This window comes from Hyperolius riggenbachi, chromosome 7 (genome assembly GCF_040937935.1).
Source record: "Hyperolius riggenbachi isolate aHypRig1 chromosome 7, aHypRig1.pri, whole genome shotgun sequence".
Taxonomy (NCBI): Eukaryota; Metazoa; Chordata; class Amphibia; order Anura; family Hyperoliidae; genus Hyperolius; species Hyperolius riggenbachi.
In genome coordinates this window covers 204,908,126-204,929,185 of record NC_090652.1, presented here as the reverse complement: position 1 = coordinate 204,929,185, position 21,060 = coordinate 204,908,126, and the positions used below count along the sequence as shown (strand labels likewise).

Sequence of the window (21,060 nt, the reverse complement as noted above, 5' to 3'; positions counted from 1 at the left end):
TGGTCACCCCCAGGCCACATTACTGCCACACCTGTTTCAATCAAGAAATCACTTAAATAGGATCTGACACAGAGAAGTAGACCAAAAGCACCTCAAAAGCTAGACATCATGCCAAGATCCAAAGAAATTCAGGAACAAATGAGAACAAAAGTAATTTAGATCTATCAGTCTGGTAAAGGTTATAAAGCCATTTCTAAAGCTTTGGGACTCCAGCGAACCACAGTGAGAGCCATTATCCACAAATGGCAAAAACATGGAACAGTGATGAACCTTCCCAGGAGTGTCCGTCCGAGAGCGCCCAAGAGCGCAGAGAAAACTCATCCGAGAGGCCACAAAAGACCCCAGGACAACATCTAAAGAACTAAAGAACTGCAGGCCTCACTTGCCTCAATTAAGGTCAGTGTTCACGACTCCACCATAAGAGAGAGACTGGGCAAAAACGGCCTGCATGGCAGATATCCAAGGCGCAAACCACTTTTAAGCAAAAAGAACATTAAGGCTCGTCTCAATTTTGCTAAAAAACATCTCAAGGATTGCCAAGACTTTTGGGAAAATACCTTGTGGACCGATGAGACAAAAGTTGAACTTTTTGGAAGGTGCGTGTCCCGTTACATCTGGCGTAGAAGTAACACAGCATTTCAGCAAAAGATCATACCAACAGTAAAATATGGTGGTGGTAGTGTGATGGTCTGGGGTTGTTTTGCTGCTTCAGGACCTGGAAGGCTTGCTGTGATAGCTGTGATAGATGGAACCATGAATTCTACGGTCTACCAAAAAATCCTGAAGGAGAATGTCCGGCCATCTGTTCGTCAACTCAAGCTGAAGCAATCTTGGGTGCTGCAGCAGGACAATGACCCAAAACACACCAGCAAATCCACCTCTGAATGGCTGAAGAAAAACAAAATGAAGACTTTGGAGTAGCCTAGTCAAAGTCCTGACCTGAATCCTATTGAGATGTTGTGGCATGACCTTAAATAGGCGGTTCATGCTAGAAAACCCTTAAATAAAGCTGAATTACAACAATTCTGCACAGATGAGTGGGCCAAAATTCCTCCAGAGCGCTGTAAAAGACTCATTGCAAGTTATCGCAAACGCTTGATTGCAGTTATTGCTGCTAAGGGTGGCCCAACCAGTTATTAGGTTCAGGGGGCAATTTCTTTTTCACACAGGGCCATGTAGGTTTGGAGGTTTTTTTCTCACTAAATAATAAAAACCATCATTTAAAACTGCATTTTGTGTTCAATTATGTTATCTTTGACTAATAGTTAACGGTTTTTGATAAGCAGAAACATTTAAGTGTGATAAACATGCAAAAGAATAAGAAATCAGGAAGGGGGCAAATAGTTTTTCACATCACTGTAAATAGTTGTGTTTCCTCAATCTTTTTGAAGATGATGTCCCTAAATTTGACAAGGTTTTCCTAGCTTAAAGTGAACCAGAGACGAAGCACCCTCATGTATTTTACCATAGATATCAGTGGCAACATTAGAGAAAACACCTACCCTACTCTCTGTTTCATTCTTCCCTGTTCAGCCGGTTTCTATTCAGCCCTGATAAAATCCACGACTGAGCATTCAGTCTGGCTTTGCTCAGGAATCATTATAGCAGTGTCTGTGTTCTGTGATGTCTTTTCAAGCCCAAGCCTGCCCCCTTCTGGCTCTGCTCAGGAATCATAACATTATTCACTTTTGAACAGCGTACAGTTGGCTTTCTCCCCATCTCTCACAGTCTGGAAACAGCCTACGCTACAAGAAATTGTTGTATGCGAACCAAAATTGCCCTGGCAAGTTTTATAAGGTCTGGGATCGTTGGCTATCCAACCCCTCAGCATAATTTAATTGCAGTAATGTTTCTATGTTATTTATAGATTTGTGCTGTTCTATTATACTTCATGCACTTTCATTACTGCTTTTCTTTCTCTTTTTGTTCTATTTAATATTATTGCTGTCAAGAATCTGATATTTAAAAAAAATATTTTGTAGAATAATGTATCCATGTTGTACTGTATTATTTTAAATAAACACTCTTGGTTGATTAAAAAAATAGTTGTGTTTAGGCAACAACTACAGTGTAGCTGTAAACATTACAAAGACAATTTAACACTATTGCCTGAAAACTAGTTTAGTTTCAGTTTAGAATACCAAACTTTGTGAGGAGCTGTATTCTCCACATCCTCAGCTCCTCTGCAAGACAAGCAGCTGGCCTTACTCAGCAACTGGGCCCAAGTGTGCTAATTTTAATTTATAGGAAAGTAACATTTGTGGAAGTAAACCAAACCAAAAAAAGTTAACATACTTCACTCATGGTAGGAAACTTCAGAGGTGATGACATTTTAAGTTGTCCATTGACATATATATGCACGTTACTTTGTCCAAAGAATCCCAGAGACCTCTTTGATGGTATATGAACAACCGCAACACTGTGCTATTGAAATAAAAAACACAAAATATTAATTAAAACACCTAGATGTCCTAATCTCCATAAAAAATACACAATAAAGATGTCCACAAGCACTCAAAGACCTTAAATTAGGTTACAAATGTATTATATAGTCGAGCTGAACAAACACCAGTTCATGTAGGTGGAGCGCTTCCTTGCCATTTGTGATTAGCGTAGATGAAACAGGATCAGGATCAAGCTCTCCTGAAGCAGGCTGATAACTCACACTTCAGCATATCAATCAGCAGAGCCCCCCACTTCCCCCAATATGAAAAGACTCACCGGATAGTACGGCCAAACAGGCCCGACAGAGCCTCTGGAGTATAGGCCACCCCTCAGCTCACCGGCAACCTCAGCTGGCTAATGTATATCCGGTTCAGTAGACGTAACCTCAGAAGAAAAAATGCTGCAAAATTTTAGCAGCTCTGCCGCCGACCACCACACACATCACAATATCTTTTTACAATCCAATTTTCTTAGGTTGGGTTCTTCTATCAAACGAAGGCTGCTCAATCCAACATTTTATCTCTTGATAATAGCGGATTCCCGCAAATGGTTTGGAAGCTAAAGTTGAACTGATTTCATTTCAAGGCTGCACAAAAAGAGCTGTGTCTGCGCTCAATCGGAAGATCTGTTGAATCGATGGAAGCGCATGACAGATCCGCTATTATCAAGAGATAAAATGCTTGGATTGAGCAGCCGTCGTCTAAGAAGATATTGCGACGTGTGTGGTGGTTTGGCGGCAGAGCTGCTAAAATTTTGCAGCGTTATTTCTTCTGAGGTGACATCTACTGAACCGAATATACAAGAGCCCAGCTGAGGTTGACGGTGTGGATGAGGGATAGCCTATACTCCTGAGGCGCTGACGGGCCCGTTTGGCCATACTATCTAGTGAGTCTTTTCATTTTGGGGGGGGGGGGGGGTCTCTGCAGAATTATATACCCCTCCATATGCTGAAGTGTGAGTCACCAGCCTGCTTTAGGAGAGCTTGATCCTGAGCGCTGAATTATATTTTTAAACTAATTTCCATTAAGGCGCACAGGCAAATCAATTTCATATTCTCTAAAAAATAAATTTAAAAAAAAAAGCACTTAGCATTTACAAAAAGTACTAAAAAATAGGTAAAAAAAAAAATCATATCAAACTTATTTTCATGGTGTTTTTGCTTTCTGGTGGCTTTACGTGTGCTTTATGGAGAAGGTTTACATTAAATAACTTTTAGGAGAAAATGTAAAGCTAACCTGGGAGATTCATAGAGGAAAATGTAAATACTTACTTTGAGAGAGGGAAGGCTCTAGAACAAGGGTCCCCAAACATTTTGGATCGAGGGCCGGGTTAACATACTTCAGACTGCTGGGCGGCCGGAGTATACATAAAATGATGTCTTTGCGGGCCAGACAGTGAACCATACCCAGGTGACAAGCTGCAGTCCAATTGGACAGCAGTGTCACCTGATGTAGAATTTGATTGGAAACCAGCGAATTACTGCTTTCTGGCTTCCATGTGGATGGGTGGTTCCAGCATTGCTATTCTATATGTGGACCACCAATATTTAAAGATGTAGCTGACCACATCTATAAGTAATACATTTTGTGTGGTGGAGGGGCCGGTAAAAAAGCCTCAGGGGGCCACAATCGATCCGCGAACCTTAGTTTGAGGACCACTGCTCTAGAATCTAAAGAGGCTTCCGCAGTCCCTCTCTTTGAGCTGGGATCCATGAATTTTGCCTGCACTGCACAGACACAGACAGCTCCCACCTGTGCAGTAGCATGGATCCGCTGCTCTGGCTCGACTAAGTAGAAAAAGTCGAGCCCATTCGGCTCTGTGCTAGTGCACAGGTGCAAGCTGTCTGTGCAGTGTGGGCGAGCTCCGTTGACAAGCCCTTGTCCACAGGCTTGCTGGAGTCTCAGTGCTGGAATGGCGAGGAGGAGGGTGAAGGGGGGGAAGCCTCTGGAGGATCCTGAATATGGCCAATAGGGTTCATTTCCACTATACCCACTATACCCACTTTGAGATGTTTTTGCTTTAACATTGCGATCATGACACCTCTGACTTCTGTTAGGTGTCTGGAAATGTTCTGCACGGTTTTGAGTTTGTGTTCTGCCACCGCAACAGACACAGGCGAATCAATAAATGACAAATAAATCTTGCCCTGACATAATCAAAACGTATTGTTATAGATTATTGCACTTTGTTCTTACTCAGACATTTTTACTGGGTAAATCTGATAGAATGAATGCGGTTTAATATGGTTTTCTTACAATGCAAATAGGCCAGTGATGGGTTTTATGGTAAGGATTAGGCGTGGACAATGATGTTGAGTCTATATTCACTACAGGCTCTTCTAATTTTGAAAGAGAAAAATCAAACAAACTGTACGGACCAGCTGGGCTATCATAAAATCTAAAGGCACGTACACACGCCAGACTTTTACAAACTACGGATCGTCAGACCCGCCCGCGGGGCGGCCGTTCTGACGACAGATGCACACATGAAAACTAGAGTGCAGGAGCACCTGCGCTCCTTGGATTCAGGAAAGGGATCGACTAGGTTGATTGAGCATACGAGAGAGAAGCACAATGCCAACCCATCCATTATTTCCTTTTGTGGCTTGTGACATGTTTGTACCCAAGAAAGGAGAGAACAAACCAAGGATGTTGTTGAGGGAGGAGTCTTTGCTCATTATTAGGAGAGAGGCAATGGGGCCGCTGAGCTTCAGTAACCACAATGATTTGGCAGGTTTTTTTGTTTTTTTTTAGAACTGTAGGATACAAGAATGCCATAATTTAATTTGGTTTGTGGCTGTTGGATATTCCTGGTGACCTCTTGCCTCCCCCTGAGCATTTTGGCCCCTCTCCCTCCTCTATTTCAATGGGGACACAGAGCTTTTGGCTGTTGCCCTTGACAGGTACTTCATCTCTGCTTTTTCTTTCCATACATGAGTATCCCTCATTCACATTCCCGTTAATATATTGATGTAGTTGTGACTTATGATTCAAAGTATGCAAGGACCAGCACTCTCCACAAAGTCATTTTCCAAAAAAAGTCTTTCTTTATTCAAAATTGACATACAAAATAGTAAAATTGTGACAGACCAGGAGAGATCCACAGCAGATAGATAACCATCAAAAATGGTCAATGTCCTTCAAATAGCTTACTCTCCCAGATCCAACAGGCTGTAAAAGTGGAAAGAAGGGTAGACAAAGTTCACAGCATCATATGTCCCACATAAATCATCGACAGACACCGGCCTAGAGCTGTTTTCGGCTGTACGCCCATTTTCAAACCTACAGACATGCCTGGTGCTCTAGCGCAGGGCTTTTCAACCTGTGGTACTTTGCTGTTGGCCAGGTGGTACACACCAGGTTTGCCTGCCACTTTATTGCCCGCACGCCACTTGTCCTGTCCTGCCTCAACAAAGTTTGGCTCCTCCTCCCTCGCTCCTTGCTGTGCTACTCTGCGGCATACTTCAGACCTCAGATCAGTGGGGAAGAGACAGCCAGGCAAATGGTGCACAGTAATGGTGCCGATACAGAAAGGGACATCAGGGATACTGTAGGGGGTCGGGGGAAAATGAGTTGAAGTTACCCGGGGCTTCTAATGGTCCTGTGCAGACACCCGGTGCCCGCGCAGCCACTCACCGATTTTTCCGGCCCCGCCTCTGGGTCACTTCTGGAATTTCAGACTTTAAAGTCTGAAAACCACTGCGCCTGCGTTGCCGTGTCCTCGCTTCCCCTGATGACACCAGAAGCGCACGGCGCAGGCACAGACCATACTGGGCGCAGTACGCTCCTGGTGCCATCAGCGGGAGTGAGGACACGGCAATGCAGGCGCAGTGGTTTTCAGACTTTAAAGTCTGAAATTTGCAGAAGTGAACTGGAGGCGGGGCCGGAGCATTGGGGAGTGGCTGCGTGGGCACAGTATGTCTGCGGGGGACCATTAGAAGCCCCGGGTAACTTCAACTCATTTTCCCCTTACCCCCCTACAGTGTCCCTTTAAAGAGGTTCTGTGGGATTCTAAAAATTAATCAAACAAGCTGACACTTATCTGGGGTTTCTATCGGCCCCCTGCAGCTGTAATGTCCCGTGCCGTCGTCCTACGATGCTACGTTTACTGCCGCCGGTCCTGGTTTAATATTCGTTTAAACAGACGAATAATGTTAGCTCCTGCTCGCGTCATCGGGAGCTTACTGCACAGCCGCAGTGTAATAACTCGTGTGATTACACTGGGACCGGCAGCGGGGAACAGAGCATCGGAAGAGGACGGCGTGGGACATTACCGCTGCATGGGGGCAATAGAAGCCCCAGGTAAGTGTCAGCTTGTTTGATTCTTAGGCTGCAAAAGAACTCCTTTTAAGTGAGAAGAATACGGTGGCTGCTATATTAATTTCATTTTAAACTATATAAGTTGACGCAGCCCTGCTGATCTGTCTCTGCAGAAGTGTCTGAATCACACCAGAAACAAGCATGCAGCTAACCTTATCAGATCTGACAATAATGTCAGAAACACCTGATCTGCATGTGCTTGTTTAGAATCTGTGGCTAAAAGTATTAGAGGCAGAGGATCAGCATGATAGCCAGGTAACTGGCATTGCTTAAAAGGAAATAAATATGGCAGCCTCAATATGCCTCACTTAATTTCTCCTTTAACTATTTCACTTTTTTCACTGTAGTGGTCCTTTAAACAGTTGAAATTTGACAGTTGGAAAATGACAGTTTAAATAAGACAGTTGGAAAATGACAGTTGGAAAATGACAGTTGGAAAATGACAGTTGGAAAATGACAGTTGGAAAATGACAGTTGGAAAATGACAGTTGGAAAATGACAGTTGGAAAATGACAGTTGGAAAATGACAGTTGGAAAATGACAGTTGGAAAATGACAGTTAAAATTTGACAGTTGGAAAATGGCAGTTAAAATTTGACAGTTGGAAAATGGCAGTTAAAATTTGACAGTTGGAAAATGACAGTTGGAAAATGACAGTTGGAAAATGACAGTTGGAAAATGACAGTTGGAAAATGACAGTTGGAAAATGACAGTTGGAAAATGACAGTTAAAATTTGACAGTTAAAATTTGACAGTTGGAAAATGGCAGTTAAAATTTGACAGTTGGAAAATGGCAGTTAAAATTTGACAATTGGAAAATGGCAGTTAAAATTTGACAGTTGGAAAATGGCAGTTGGAAAATGGCAGTTAAAATTTGACAGTTGGAAAATGGCAGTTAAAATTTGACAGTTGGAAAATGGCAGTTGGAAAATGGCAGTTGGAAAATGGCAGTTAAAATTTGACAGTTGGAAAATGGAAGTTGGAAAATGACAGTTGGAAAATGGCAGTTAAAAGTTGAACTGTCATTTTCCTCCTGTCATTTTCCAACTGTCATTTTCTAAATCATTTAACAACTGCCAAATTTTAACTGTTTTTCAACTGTCATTTTTAAACTGCCATTTCTCAACTGTCATTTTCCAACAGCCAAATTTCAACTGTTTTTCGACTGCCATTATTTTCCAACTGTCATTTTTTTAACTTCCATTTTTTGACTATCCTTTTCCAATTGTTTCCTTCTTCCTTTCCTATTTTATTTTCGCAAACACAAGCCTTGAGATCCTCAATGTTCATTTGCCACCTCATTTTGTGTTTTAGGGGCTAGATTTGCATTACGATTTGCACAATTTAAAACTGGCTATCTCTAACAGTGACAGGTGTCAGATATGGTGGTTGGATAGTGTAATGGTTAAGGGCTCTGCCTCTGACGTAGGAGACCTGGGTTCAAATCTTGGCTCTTGCTATTCAGTAAGCTAGCACCTATTCCATAAGGAGTTATTTGGGCAAGACTCCCTAACATTGCTGCTGCCTACTGAGTGCGCTCTTGTGGCTTCCTCCCAAGCACTTTGAGACTGGAGAAAAGCGCTATACATAAAAAGGAATTATTATATGGATAACTGTAGAGAGGGAGTGGAGAAAAAAGCCTATGTTGGCTTTTTATCTTCTTATCTTGCTCCCAGTCTAATGACCCATTTATTGTCTTCAACTTTCATAGTGGTTCTCTTTCTGGGCTAGCAGCACTTTTAGCCACCTTTGAAACTTGTCCACACATTCTCTACCTTAGTGCTTGGTACTGGTGTTCCTCCACAATGGTGACCCTCTTTTTCTTGGGCTACTTAAAATGTATTTATTTATTGTGCATTAGGGCGATTTATTGTTGCGGAGTTGTTTTTCAGATTAACTTGCACTGTTTTTTTCTTGATAAAGAGGTACTTTGTTGCTTTAGAATTTTGGATTATCTTAATTACAGATCTCTCTGTACCAATTTTTTGGAGTGCCAACCATTTACTTCTCTTTACAAAAATGTATGGCACGTGTTTTGCTCTGCATGGCAGTATTAATTGAAATGAGGCAGCACAGAGATGCATGCAGCAGTTTATTGTCAGAACACAGCACAGCACATGAGAGTCTGTAACACATTACTGAAATAAGCTCAGCAATGCAGCAGTACATCCTGACCTTCACGGTTGTTATCAAATTACCATTTTAAAGGACCACTATAGTGAAAAAGTAAGCAGTTAAAATCTTTCAGAACCAACATGTTTTTGACTAGTCGAGTTCCTTATTGGGGATACAAAGGGTTTTCTTTTCTCTATTTTTTAAAATAATTTCCTAAATGGCAGTTGCTAAGTCTAACTCCCAAAATAGGACCAGCCAGCGTCCCTACTCGCACACTATTTTGGCAGTCAGACTTAACAATGGCCGTTCAGCAAATGCTTTTGAAAACAAAGGGAAACCCTGAGACTCCATCATGAGGAGATGGACTAGTCCAAAACCTGTTGGTTCTGTCAGCTTTTGAAGCGGACCTAAACTGAGAGCTTCCTCTCTGCTCTAAGGAGATAAGCAACAGCATCATAACTTTACAGAAAAACATTTGTTACAACTTACAGAAATCTTACAAAAACCCTGCAGTGTTTACTTTCTGGTGTCCTAGGAACACAAAAGGGTTAACCTCCTGTGTTTACATATTAACCCAAACTATAGCAAGAAGTTTTAAATCAGGATGATACCATTTATTGGCTAACTACAAATGAATAAGAATAAACAAGCTTTCGGCCTTGCAGCCTTCGTCAGGTTTACATCCTGTTAGTTTGCAAGCTGGTGGTACAGACAGCTTATATACATGCAACATCAAAAGGGAAAACAAATATTTTTTTCAAGCATAAATACGTCATTAAGATGCCTTAATACAAACAGACCATCTAAATGGGGTAAGATAAGGATCCTTGTTTACTTCATTGCTCACAGACCTGGTATTCAAAGCTGTGCAGAAGGGTTTGAATAAGGACAACAACTTTCTATATTGGTATGAGATTGATGATATATGAACTGTCTCAGCCACTCTAGCTGAACTTGTGAACTAAGAATTTACGATACCTCTGGGTCAATCCTAATACCAGGTCTGTGAGCAATGAAGTAAACAAGGATCCTTATCTTACCCTATTTAGATGGTCTGTTTGTATTAAGGCATCTTAATGACGTATTTATGCTTGAAAAAAAGATCTGTTTTCCCTTTTGATGTTGCATGTATATAAGCTGTCTGTACCACCAGCTTGCAAACTAACAGGATGTAAACCTGACGAAGGCTGCAAGGCCGAAAGCTTGTTTATTCTTATTCATTTGTAGTTAGCCAATAAATGGTATCATCCTGATTTAAAACTTCTTGCTTTTACTGATGGCTAACACGGTACAATACCCTACTGCTACTCCCAAACTATAGCATAGAGTGGCACACCTGACAGCCCTAATTTACACTTGCTGTTTACTTGTTGATAAGGCCTAATTAGACAGGCTAATCTCTTTAGACCAGGGCTTTGCACCTGTGGTATGCTTGCCACCGGTGATACTTTGCTGTTGGCTTGGTGGTACACACCAGATTTGCCTGCCACTTTTTTGTCCACCTGCCACTTGTCCTGGTCCTGTCCTGCCTCCATAAAGTTTGGCTCCCCCTCCCTCGCTCCTTGCTGTGCTTCTCTGCAGCATACTTAAGACCTCAGATTAGTGTGGAGGAGACAGCCAGGCCAACGGTGCACAGTGATGGCGCAGATACAGAAAGTAACATCACTGCTCATTTGAAGTATACACGCCGTCACTGCATCGCTTGCCTGGCTGTCTCTTCTCTGCGTCTGGCTTACCAATGATCTGTGGTGTGAACTATTCCGCAGGGCAGAACAGCAAGGAGTGAGCAAGGGGGGAGCCGAACTTTGTGGTGAGTCACTGCCTAGCTCTCAGGTGGTGGGGCCAGGCTACCTATAGTTAAGCGCGTGGGGGGGGGGGGGGGGTGGAACTTGTATGGCTACCTATATTGGCAATCTACCTCTAGATTGCCAATACTGACAATATGTAGGCTTGCAATCTAATTGTAGTTTTTTTCCCTACCAATGCCTCCTACTTTTCCCCTCCCAAATGCCTCTTAAAGTATACCTTGTAAGAAAAAAGTGCCTCGGGGGTACTTACCTCAGGGAAGGGGAGGCCTTAGTATCCTAAAGAGGTTTCCCCCTTCCTCCACAGTAGATGGGATCCAGTGCTGGGAGCCCCATAGTTCTCCTCATTGGTGTGCGCATGCACAATAGCTGCTCTACGTTCAGGCTCCAGCAGAAACTGCCAAGCCCGATTGCACCAATCTACTGTGCAGGCACACTGGTAGTACTTGAACGTTTTCAGGCAATAAAAGTGGTATAATTAGTGGAAAGGTTGAAAAGCCCTGCTCTAGCGGACTGACCTTGCACCTCTGGTAAGCTGCAGGGGAGTGTGGTCTGGAGACCACACTACACTTGCTGTAACTTAAAATTAACAGCTTTCATTGTAGATTGAGTGAGCATTAGAGCAACAGTGCCGCTGCCCCATGACTAGTGAAGGCATTTTCCTCCTTGACTAATCATCCATATCCTCCCCCTCTCCACCTGCATAGAATCCATTACATTATGAATTAATTTTTAAATTGGCACTTGACTTTCTTGGCAAGATTCATACACTGCACTATTTTTTCTGATGTCTTTTCACTGTTTCTTGTTGACATGTGGGCAAGTGTAAACTTCGGGCCATAACTGCATGAGTGAATATAACTCTGTTGCAGAGATGAATATACGCACAGCACGCACATACAGAAAGTCCAGCGCATCTCTGAGCTGAGCCGCAGGGAGACGTGTCTTTATGACAACCTGGCTGCGATGTCACAATGGGCGGGTGTCTAGGAAGTTCACACCCAACTCCTCTGTGAATAATTTCCAACTCCTCTGTGAATAATTTCTCGGCTTTATATGCCGCACCATGGATCACTTGCCTTGGAATAAGCCCTTACAAAGCGAAACAGTCGCCAGGTATAAGTCAGTGCCCTGCACCCACCGCCACCATGTGAAATGTAAAAGCAGGTCATTACATATATTGTTATTATACTTTGAATAAAGCCTTAAAAGCAGTGTCTGACTTTCCTTTGCATCTTTCAATATATTGGCTTCTGCGTCCTCAGCACACAAGCTGAGGTCCCTTCATGGTAGTACTGGTGTCCTTTGCTCTCCTTTTCTCCTAAAAATATTTCAAGCACCACCTTAAGATTCTTATGCTGGGAATACATACCTCAATTCTGAGCCATTTAGATGGCTCGATAGATCATTTCCGACATGTCCGATCTCCCGGCCGATCGTTTTTGTGCTCGATTACGCATTGAGGACAATGGAAAAAGATAGGAAAAACGAGCAGAAGATAAGCGAATCGCCTGCGGAATCGAACAGGGAATCGATCAGGCGTAGAATCGAGCGGCAAAATCGAGCCATGTATGCCCAGCATTACATTAGTAAAATACTTACTCAGATCTAGAGATACAATTAATCTGATTCATTTATTGAGCAGAAGTATCAAAGAAGCCCATTGGGGACCAGCTAATTGATCTAGCTCATCTAAATTCTACTGGAGAAATAAGAAAACAGTGCTTACCCATAAGGAGTCAGAGAAGCAGTGATCAGGCAGTTTAACAGTTATGTATTCCTTTCTGGTGCATACTGCAACAACCAGAAATCCAGAAGATGTGATGAAGGCTTCAAACCCCATTCCACTGCTAGTAAAAAAGCTGCAACCCAACAAAATCAGTAAAACATACAGAAGAGAGACGGGGGGGAAAAAAAATCAGATTTAAAGCATATGACTAGATTCTAAAACTCTCTGCACATTTGCTCACCTACTCCCTGCAGAAGGTAAATAGTGCACATTTTAAAAAAATACTAAAATCTAAATATATACAGTGTATGTGTATGTATATGTATATATATACACACATACATACACAGTGCTGCCCATAATTAGTCATACCCCTGGCAAATTTTGATTTACAATTACTTTTATTCAACCAGCAAGAACATTTTTGGCGGGAAATGACATAGGTGTCTCCCAAAATATAATAGGACGATGAACAAGTGGCATTATTGTGGAAAAAAAATGTCTCAGCTTTTATTTACAGTTGAGCAAGCTCAAACTGTCACAGTCTGCGGTAGAAATCCAATGTTATATACCATTCCAAATAGTCCAAGCTGTTCTAAAGCATCCTAATTACCCTGATTAATTGGGCTCAGTGAAGACCTGTGGCTGTGCATTATGGATGCTCACAAGTCAGGAAAGGGCTACAAGGCCAGTTATAAATGTTTTCAAGTTTCAGTGCCTAAAGTGCAAAGTATTATTAAAAAATACAAGATGTTCCGCACTGTGGAAAATCTCAGAGGACGTGGTCGGAAGCCAAAAGTGACACCTGTGCTGGCCAGGAGGATAATGAGAGAGGTGAAAAAGAATCCAAGGACCACCACCAAGGCCACCCTGGTAAATCTGGGCTCTGCTGGTGGCAATGTCTCAAGGCAGACAATCCAATGGACACTGCACACTGCTGGGTTCCACGGATGCAGACCAAGGAAGTCTCCACTCCTCCAGATAAGGCACACAAAAGCTCGCTTGGCCTTTGCATCATCTGGACAAAGAAGAAGACTTCTGGTCTTTTGTGTTATGGTCAGATAAAACAAAAATTGAATTGTTTGGGCACAATTGTGTTTCCTTCATTTGGCGTAAAAAAGGAGAAGCCTTCAACCCAAAGAACACCATCCCCACTGTCAAACATGGTGGTGGGAACCTAATGCTTTGGGGATGTTTTTCAGCCAATTAACCAGGGAACTTAATCACAGTAAACGGCACCATGAAATTAGCGCAATACATTAAGATTCTCAACGACAACATCAGGCAGTCTACAGAGAAACTTGGATTTGGGCACTAGTGGACATTTCAGCATGCCAATGACCCAAAACACACACCAAAAATGGTGAAGAAATGGTTGGCAACAAAATTAACGTTTTGGAGTGGCCCATCCAGAGCCCTGACTTGAATCCAATTGAGAATCTGTAAAGGGAGCTAAACATCAGGGTGATGGCAAGAAGACCCCCTAACCTAAAAGATTTGGAGCTCATTGCTAAAGATGAATGGGCAAAAATACCTGTGGAAACATGCAAAAAGCATGTCTGCAATTATAGGAAGCGTTTGATTGCTGTAATAGCCAATAAAGGCATTTCTATTGATTATTGAGAAGGGTTGGAATAGTTTTGGACTGGACACTTTTTGCTCAAATGTAAATATAAATAAAAGCTAAGAAATGTTTTTTTTCTATAATCATAAACTATGTCTCCAAGGAGACCAGACCTATATGTACAAGATTAGTGACTGAATCCAGTCACTAGTCAATCAGCTGGGTCTAAGTGGTGTGCACCAGTGATCAACAGGTCTAAAAGATCAGATAATACGTTGTTGAGAAAAACACATAATTAGTGTCATATCAGTAGATCTCATAATTATCGATATATAAGAATTACAATTAAAATATACTGCATCTGGGTGAGCGGTCCTTGCTGATCCCCCCAGTAGCTATAAGTCAGTAAAAAGCACTAGGGTGTAGTTATTCACACCACAGTGGTGTAATTGTTATAAAAATGAAAGCAATTAATATTTGGCTGTAGGAGTGAAGTTCATATAGCATCTATCAGAGAGGAATGGTAATATTGCCCCCATTACTCGCAAATGAACATAAATGCTCCTACATAGTAGTATACAGACATAAAAGTGCCTTCACAGAAGGTATAAAGCCGGGGTAGAAGAGGGTGATCTATACATATAAATAAAAAGTGAGAGTGTCATTCGACTAGGACTAAGAAAACTGATGTTTTTGTCTCCTTTGCCAATGGGAAATCATTTAAAATTAAGCAATTCATAACTTGTAATGATCGTTATGTGGTGTACCTAGCCTGGTGCCCTTGCGGGTGGTAATATGTGGGTCAAACCACGCGTACCCTAAGGGAGCGGATGGGGGAACACACACGTAACGTAAGAAAAGGTTTTGCCAACCATAGTTTATCGGCACATTTTGGAGAATCTCATCTATGTGATACTAGTCTTTTATCCTTATGTGGTATATTTAAACTGACCCCTAATTGGAGGGGATGTAACAGGTTGCGTGCTGTCTCCCAGGAGGAGAGAAAATGGATATATAACCTTGCCACCCTAACACCAGGGGGATTAAACATTGATGTGGACACTGTTTGTTTTCTGGGTGAATAGTGCCTTGGTCCCTTTAATAATAGTAGCTGCATAATAGTAACCATTCATTATGATATAGGGTAATGATTGTGAATGCTAACCTTTGACCTTTTATAAGGAGTAAATATAGATAATCTATTATGGTCCTGCAAAAGCATATGTATTGCCATTTGTGAATCGGAGTCTTCCTCGATGCTTTGGGCCTCAGGTAGTTTTTTGAAATAAATTTTTTATTAAAATTTTTATTTAGTTTTATAAATATTTTTTAGCAATAATAGTATGTTTGTAGCAGTATCCCTCTATGCTGGTTATAGTGTGCACAGTGGTGAGGACTTAGATCTCTATAGTAAGGTATTTGAGACCTCTGATTATCCATGGGTCTGGTGGAATGCACGGTGACATGTAAGGCTGGAGAGCATTTTGCATCCCACCGCGGAGTGCAGGCTTCTATAGTCAGGTAGTTTGAGACTTGCGTCTTTCTGTAGTTCGTATGGAGCGCAGGATGATACGCATAGCTGGAAAGCAATGGTGCGCCTGACCGGCTCTATTGCCGATTGGTCCCATATTGCGCAGGCGCAAGGGGGACGCATGATGCGGCGGATGGGCCCTTGCCGCTGATTGGTTTGTACATTGCGCATGCACAGAAGAATTTATACACGTAGGATAGGTGTAACGTAGTGACAGTTGGAGAGGCCACCTTTGTGATAGGCTGACAATGGTAAGGGGGCAGTTCCAGTCTGGGAGAGGAAATGTTGGGAGTCTTTAAAAGCTTGTATCCGTATCGTTAACCCTAGATTCTGATGAGTCATACTGACGAAACATGTAAGGCGGGGTTACGGATACGGAAGTAAGAGCAGATCCACGTGGGGAGCCGAGCGGCGTCTTGGGCTGTGAGAGATAGTGGTAGTGCACGCCATTCCTGACACAGCAGAGGGACTACAAGTGCCAGCCGGGGCCCAACTAAACGGGGGAGAGCCCGTACCCAAAACTCTGCGCTGATTATTGAAAGAAAGGAATCCGTGAGTGTAATCTTAATTTTGATATTAATAAATATCGCTGGTTTTACACTTTGTGAGGCGTTTGCTTTGAGGTTATACCTGCATGGTAGCTGACATCTGATCTTGGAGGAGTGATAAGGAGTATCGGGTACCCTGCGGTGACACATAACAGTTCGGTGTGGTGGGGGACGGCCCACAGTGTCCCAAAGCGCTGATAGACCTGAGTGAAGGTCTTATTCTCTGGTGAGTGTCTATTTAAGGTGTGCTTTAAAAGTGTAAAGAAATTAGCACGAGTGAAGCATTTACCAAGAGCAAAAATGCAGTTTTCAGCTGGTGAATGAAAAAAGGATTTTGGTTGTTTGCTGTACTGCTTTTGCTCAATGTTTCTTTGCTCTTGTCTTGATAAATTATGCCTAATGTTTTAAAATGTACTCTGCCAGTTTGCCTCATCTTTTGATTCTATTTTTCACAAAATTGCTATTTGTTCATCTGTAAATTTACACCGCATAAAGAAATGTATATAATATCAACATAGAATAAACAAATGAGTGTAAAAAAAAAACTAATTTTACATTAAGAATACAGAGATACATTACCTGTAAAGCTGCTTTCTTTTTGTGCCACTGCTCGAAATCCCAATGGTGGTCTGATCTTGGTCCAGACAAAACCAGGCAGTAAAAGTGAATGCAGAGCCAGGCCATTTTTGAATAGTAGGTATAGCAATTCCTGATGAGCTATGGGACAAGTTGAAGTACTGCAAGGCACTTTCTATGCCCTGTTTACGGGCAATGGTAAGCATGGCTCGGGTCACAGAAACCACATAAGGGTGGCTCTTCCTGGGTACATCTGTTGTCAACATGGCAATAAGATGAAATAGCTCATCGGAACTCATTGATTGGCTCCCCAATGATCCCAATAGACTGATCAAATTTTCAGCACATAGTCGATGTAAAGAATTGTGAGCAGTCAGGGTCTCAATAATCCGGATGACCATATTGGCATTGACACACATTGTCCGACTCTGCTTATTTATGCAGCATATTCTCTTTAGCCAGTCTGAGATGAAGTTCTGTAGGTCATGGGACACTATTTCCGGCAGCCATCGTATGAGCAGCAGCAAGGGCTGGACATTACTGATACCATAAATACCAACAGTAGTGTGTTCACTTTCCACAGCCTAGGGGTAAATATAGTGCAAGTTAGCTGTGTTAGCAGTATTTTTCTTTAAAATTATAATACTATAATTCACTTAAAATCAGAGTTATACAAGGTGGGAATCATGGGAGGAGAATGCACTAAATTTTGCTATTGCGGGTATTGTATTCAGTGGCAGTTAATAAAGCTTGTATGGTATTTCAAGATTAGCGTGCAAGTGCCCTATGTAATTGCAGTAGAGAAAAGACTCACTGACAATGTGTGTGCAAGTTTAGCCTCGCAGAGACAAATTAAACAAAATCACCTGAGCATTGTGGAAGCCAGGTGATTTCTAAGACAGATGCAGTGCTATGGAGCAGCCTTTAGCACTACACAAGGTTTAAAAAACATATGGAAGAATCTGGGAGCCCCCCTGTTTGGCGAGTCCACAGATGTGTTGTGATAATCCACTTGGGCTGGATTGGACTATGCAGTCAAAACTACTTAAGACAGAAGAAAGATTTATAAAGATGTAAAAAAGTCAAGAAAAGGAAGATGAAAAAAGTATACAGTTGGAAAACAAACAAAGCTGTTTTTAAATAAACTTTTTTTTTTGTTTTAACACTACAGTACTGTAAATAGGCAAAAGCTCAAAACTGACACCCAATACAGATTTCAATCAAATAAATGTACCATGTTAAGAAGCTCTTCAAGCAACATTCGTGATGGTTGTCCCAGAGATTTCAGCACTTCAAGCAGATGAGTGTAGCCAATTCTTTCCTTAAATACTTCCTAAAAACACCAAAAACAATACATTTGAAGAAAGGTTAGTTGTAAAGAAACATAATACACCCTGGAAATGAAGACTCTTGGACTTTGCAACACTACAGTCCCCACAGCTGCTTACTATGTGACCCATGAGGGAAAAGGAATGGAAGTCCTACAGCAAACTTATTTATGTGCATCAGATCTAATGTATTTAGCTTTGTCATTATACAGCTCTCATTTCTTATTAAAAAAGTCTTTGATCAAAACACACTCCGGTAACAGAAATATATTATAAAGTAGCCCAAGGTGAAAGGTATATCGAGGCTGCCATATTGATTTCCTTTTAAGCAATACCAGTTCCTTGACTGTCCTGCTGATCCTCTGCCTCTAATACTTTCAGCCATGCCCCCCTGAACAAGCATGCAGCAGATCAGCTGTTTCTGACATTTTTGTCAGAATTGACAATATTCGCTGCATGCCTTTTTTCTGGCAGGGCTGCCAGACAACTAGGATTGTTTGAAAGGAAATAAATATGGCAGCCTCCATATACCTCTCACCTTGGATTCACTTTAAACTACTGACAGCTTTACCAACACACAGACATGTCATATCTCAATTTCAGATGGCTTCCACAACCAGCCTACATATTTATTGTGGCCAGATAAGGCAACTGTCCTCTAGCATCATTAAGATTGACTTTTCTTTAAAAACTTGAGTCGTAAAGCAGAATACACTCAAATTGTATTAAACGAAGACACTTCGGTATCCCCTGGACCAGAGAGGGACCAGCGTGGATTATGCGTGACCTTTTGGTGATGTCAGGGGCCACATCCAACGTAACAGGAAATTTGGACACCCGCAATCGGCATTGTTGCCTGAAAAGTTGCATATTTTATATGAGGGCAGATTGGCGACAGGGAAGGGGAGATGTTAATGTTAGGAGTGAGGTGGGAGTGGTTAAGGTTAGCCGGGAAGGGGGGGGGGGGTAGTTTTAGGCATCCAGTAGGGAGTGGTTATAGCCAGGCATCAGTAGAAGAAGGGTTCAGTGTGAGTATGGGGTCAAGTTTAGCTGTAGTGAAATATTGATATTTACTGTACTACTGATGTTTTACTATCATTATTAGCACTGCAAGAGTACAATATCGGTAAATTTCCCAATATTCTACTATTGGCTATTTTTTATGTAGGTCACATCAAAAGCCTTGTAAATCTAAATTTGATTAGGTCTGCTCTAGGTCACTAATTTGAGCTGTTTACATTTTAGGTAGAATTTTTTTCACCTGCTTAGAGGCAGAAACCACACTGTAACTGACAATCATATAACCTTGATAAGAAAGAAGTTACTCCATGGCTCTAATAAACACTGTAACAGTGGTGAGTGTTATGAGCCATGTATACCATAGGCAGGAAGGAATTCTGATTCTGAATGCAGCATGATAAAAACGGTTCTCTTGATTCCTTACAATTCTGCTGCAAGTAAACCATGTTGCACTTTCAGGATGATGGTGTGAAAAAGCTCCACAACAACAAAATATTATGTACATTGTATGATGAGATAACGTACCTATGGATCTTTTTAGTTCAACACTATGCCAAATATAACTCATCACTAACTTATTTATTTCACTTACAAACATAACAATGCAAAGCTAAAATCACTGATAACCGCATAAAGACAAGAATCAAAACTTGTATCTGTATCTTGTATCTGTAATATACATACAAAATGATTTACCTTTGCACCAGGAGATTTATGCTTAACAGCTGTAAGTGCTTTAATTGTTGAGACACACAAACAGTCTAACTGTTCCTGAAACACCTAAAATGGTAAAAAGACAGGAAAAAAGTGATCATAAGAATTTTTTGGAGAGGTATTCTGAACCTTTTGGCTGGAATCAAAGTTTTTTATTTTTTATAAGCATGTTTCATTTGGACAGTTTAGTGTTTAATAAAATGTTAACATGAGTAATAACAAAATCCCACCACCAGCACTTCTGAAACAGCCTGTAAAGCAATAAGGAAAGAAGCAAAACAGAACACACACTCAAAAGTTTATATGAAGTAAGAGGTGTGAGACTACCATAGCGCCTCTCAACAAATGTACACAGAAAGAGCCTATCTATTCTAGGGGATAAACCAATTTACTTAAGAGTGTAACCAGTAACTTGTGTATATTGAACAATGTATTGTATGGACAATGTGCTGTATGCAGTTTTCTGTGCTCTAAACACAGATGTCCAGACTTTGTTTTACAAACAAATTTGTAGTAACAAAAAACTAATGTATTATTTGGGAAATGGTAAATTTAAGGGGCAGTTTGGAGTTAACCTGACTGCAAGAGAGGGTCGTATATTCAGAAAACTCGTTCACTTCAGGCGCTTTTGGAATAGCAGATGAATGCATTAAAAAACAAACGTGTTTATGCACATTTTTGTATGCATTTCTATGCGTTTTTTCCCCCTGAATTAAAGGGAGGGTTAGGGGTGGATAATCAATTATGTATGCAAAAATATGCATAACCATGCGTTTTTGTGCGCTAAAAATGCACGATCATTAACTTTAATCATATGTGTTGCTGATCAGCAACGCTCAAAATTGCTGACAACCCTATGTTTCCGCAGCGCTGGCAATTGCAGCACACTGATCTGAACGGGGTCAATTGATTTAAATACATATTTTATAAGCACCATGCGTTGCGCATGGTGTTAGTGTTACGCTACAGCACATAAAAACATCCAAGGTGTGAAAGAGCCCTAAAGGGCATGTGATTTAGTCTGTGAAACAGCATAAAACAGTACATCTGATGCTGATGTATAGCTGAGCATTGCTGAGTGTTGTCAGTACTTATGTAGTATCGCGTCCACAGGTTTGGGCAGCCTCTTATTAAAATTCTATTTACTCCCATTATAATATCAAAATATTGTTGGGAAGCAGAGTCCCAAGTCTATGTGATACAGTGTACCTGAGTTAGGGAGTGTTGAAGGAAGAGAGTCCACTGTGCCTGGCTGCAGAGAGCACTGAAGGGCTGGAGGAGGGAGAGAGCTGAGGAGGTAAAGAAAAGGGCACACTGCACAGTGCACCTTATATCTGCCAGGAAAGGCATCCAGATGCCACTTTTGA

At 41.5% G+C, this 21,060-nt stretch overlaps 1 protein-coding gene across 3 annotated transcripts in view; it reads right to left on the bottom strand.

Moving 5' to 3' along the window:
- The window catches only part of NBEAL1 (neurobeachin like 1), a 290,887-nt gene that overhangs the window by 124,925 nt on the left and 144,902 nt on the right, over window positions 1-21,060 (bottom strand). For all 3 annotated transcript variants that reach the window (XM_068245018.1, XM_068245019.1, XM_068245020.1), the window contains 5 exons: window positions 19,676-19,759; window positions 17,866-17,964; window positions 16,635-17,215; window positions 12,413-12,545; window positions 2,296-2,424 (listed from right to left, as the gene is read on the bottom strand). In XM_068245018.1, the coding sequence (XP_068101119.1) occupies window positions 2,296-2,424; window positions 12,413-12,545; window positions 16,635-17,215; window positions 17,866-17,964; window positions 19,676-19,759 (1,026 nt within the window). The remainder of the gene's footprint in view (window positions 1-2,295; window positions 2,425-12,412; window positions 12,546-16,634; window positions 17,216-17,865; window positions 17,965-19,675; window positions 19,760-21,060) is intronic.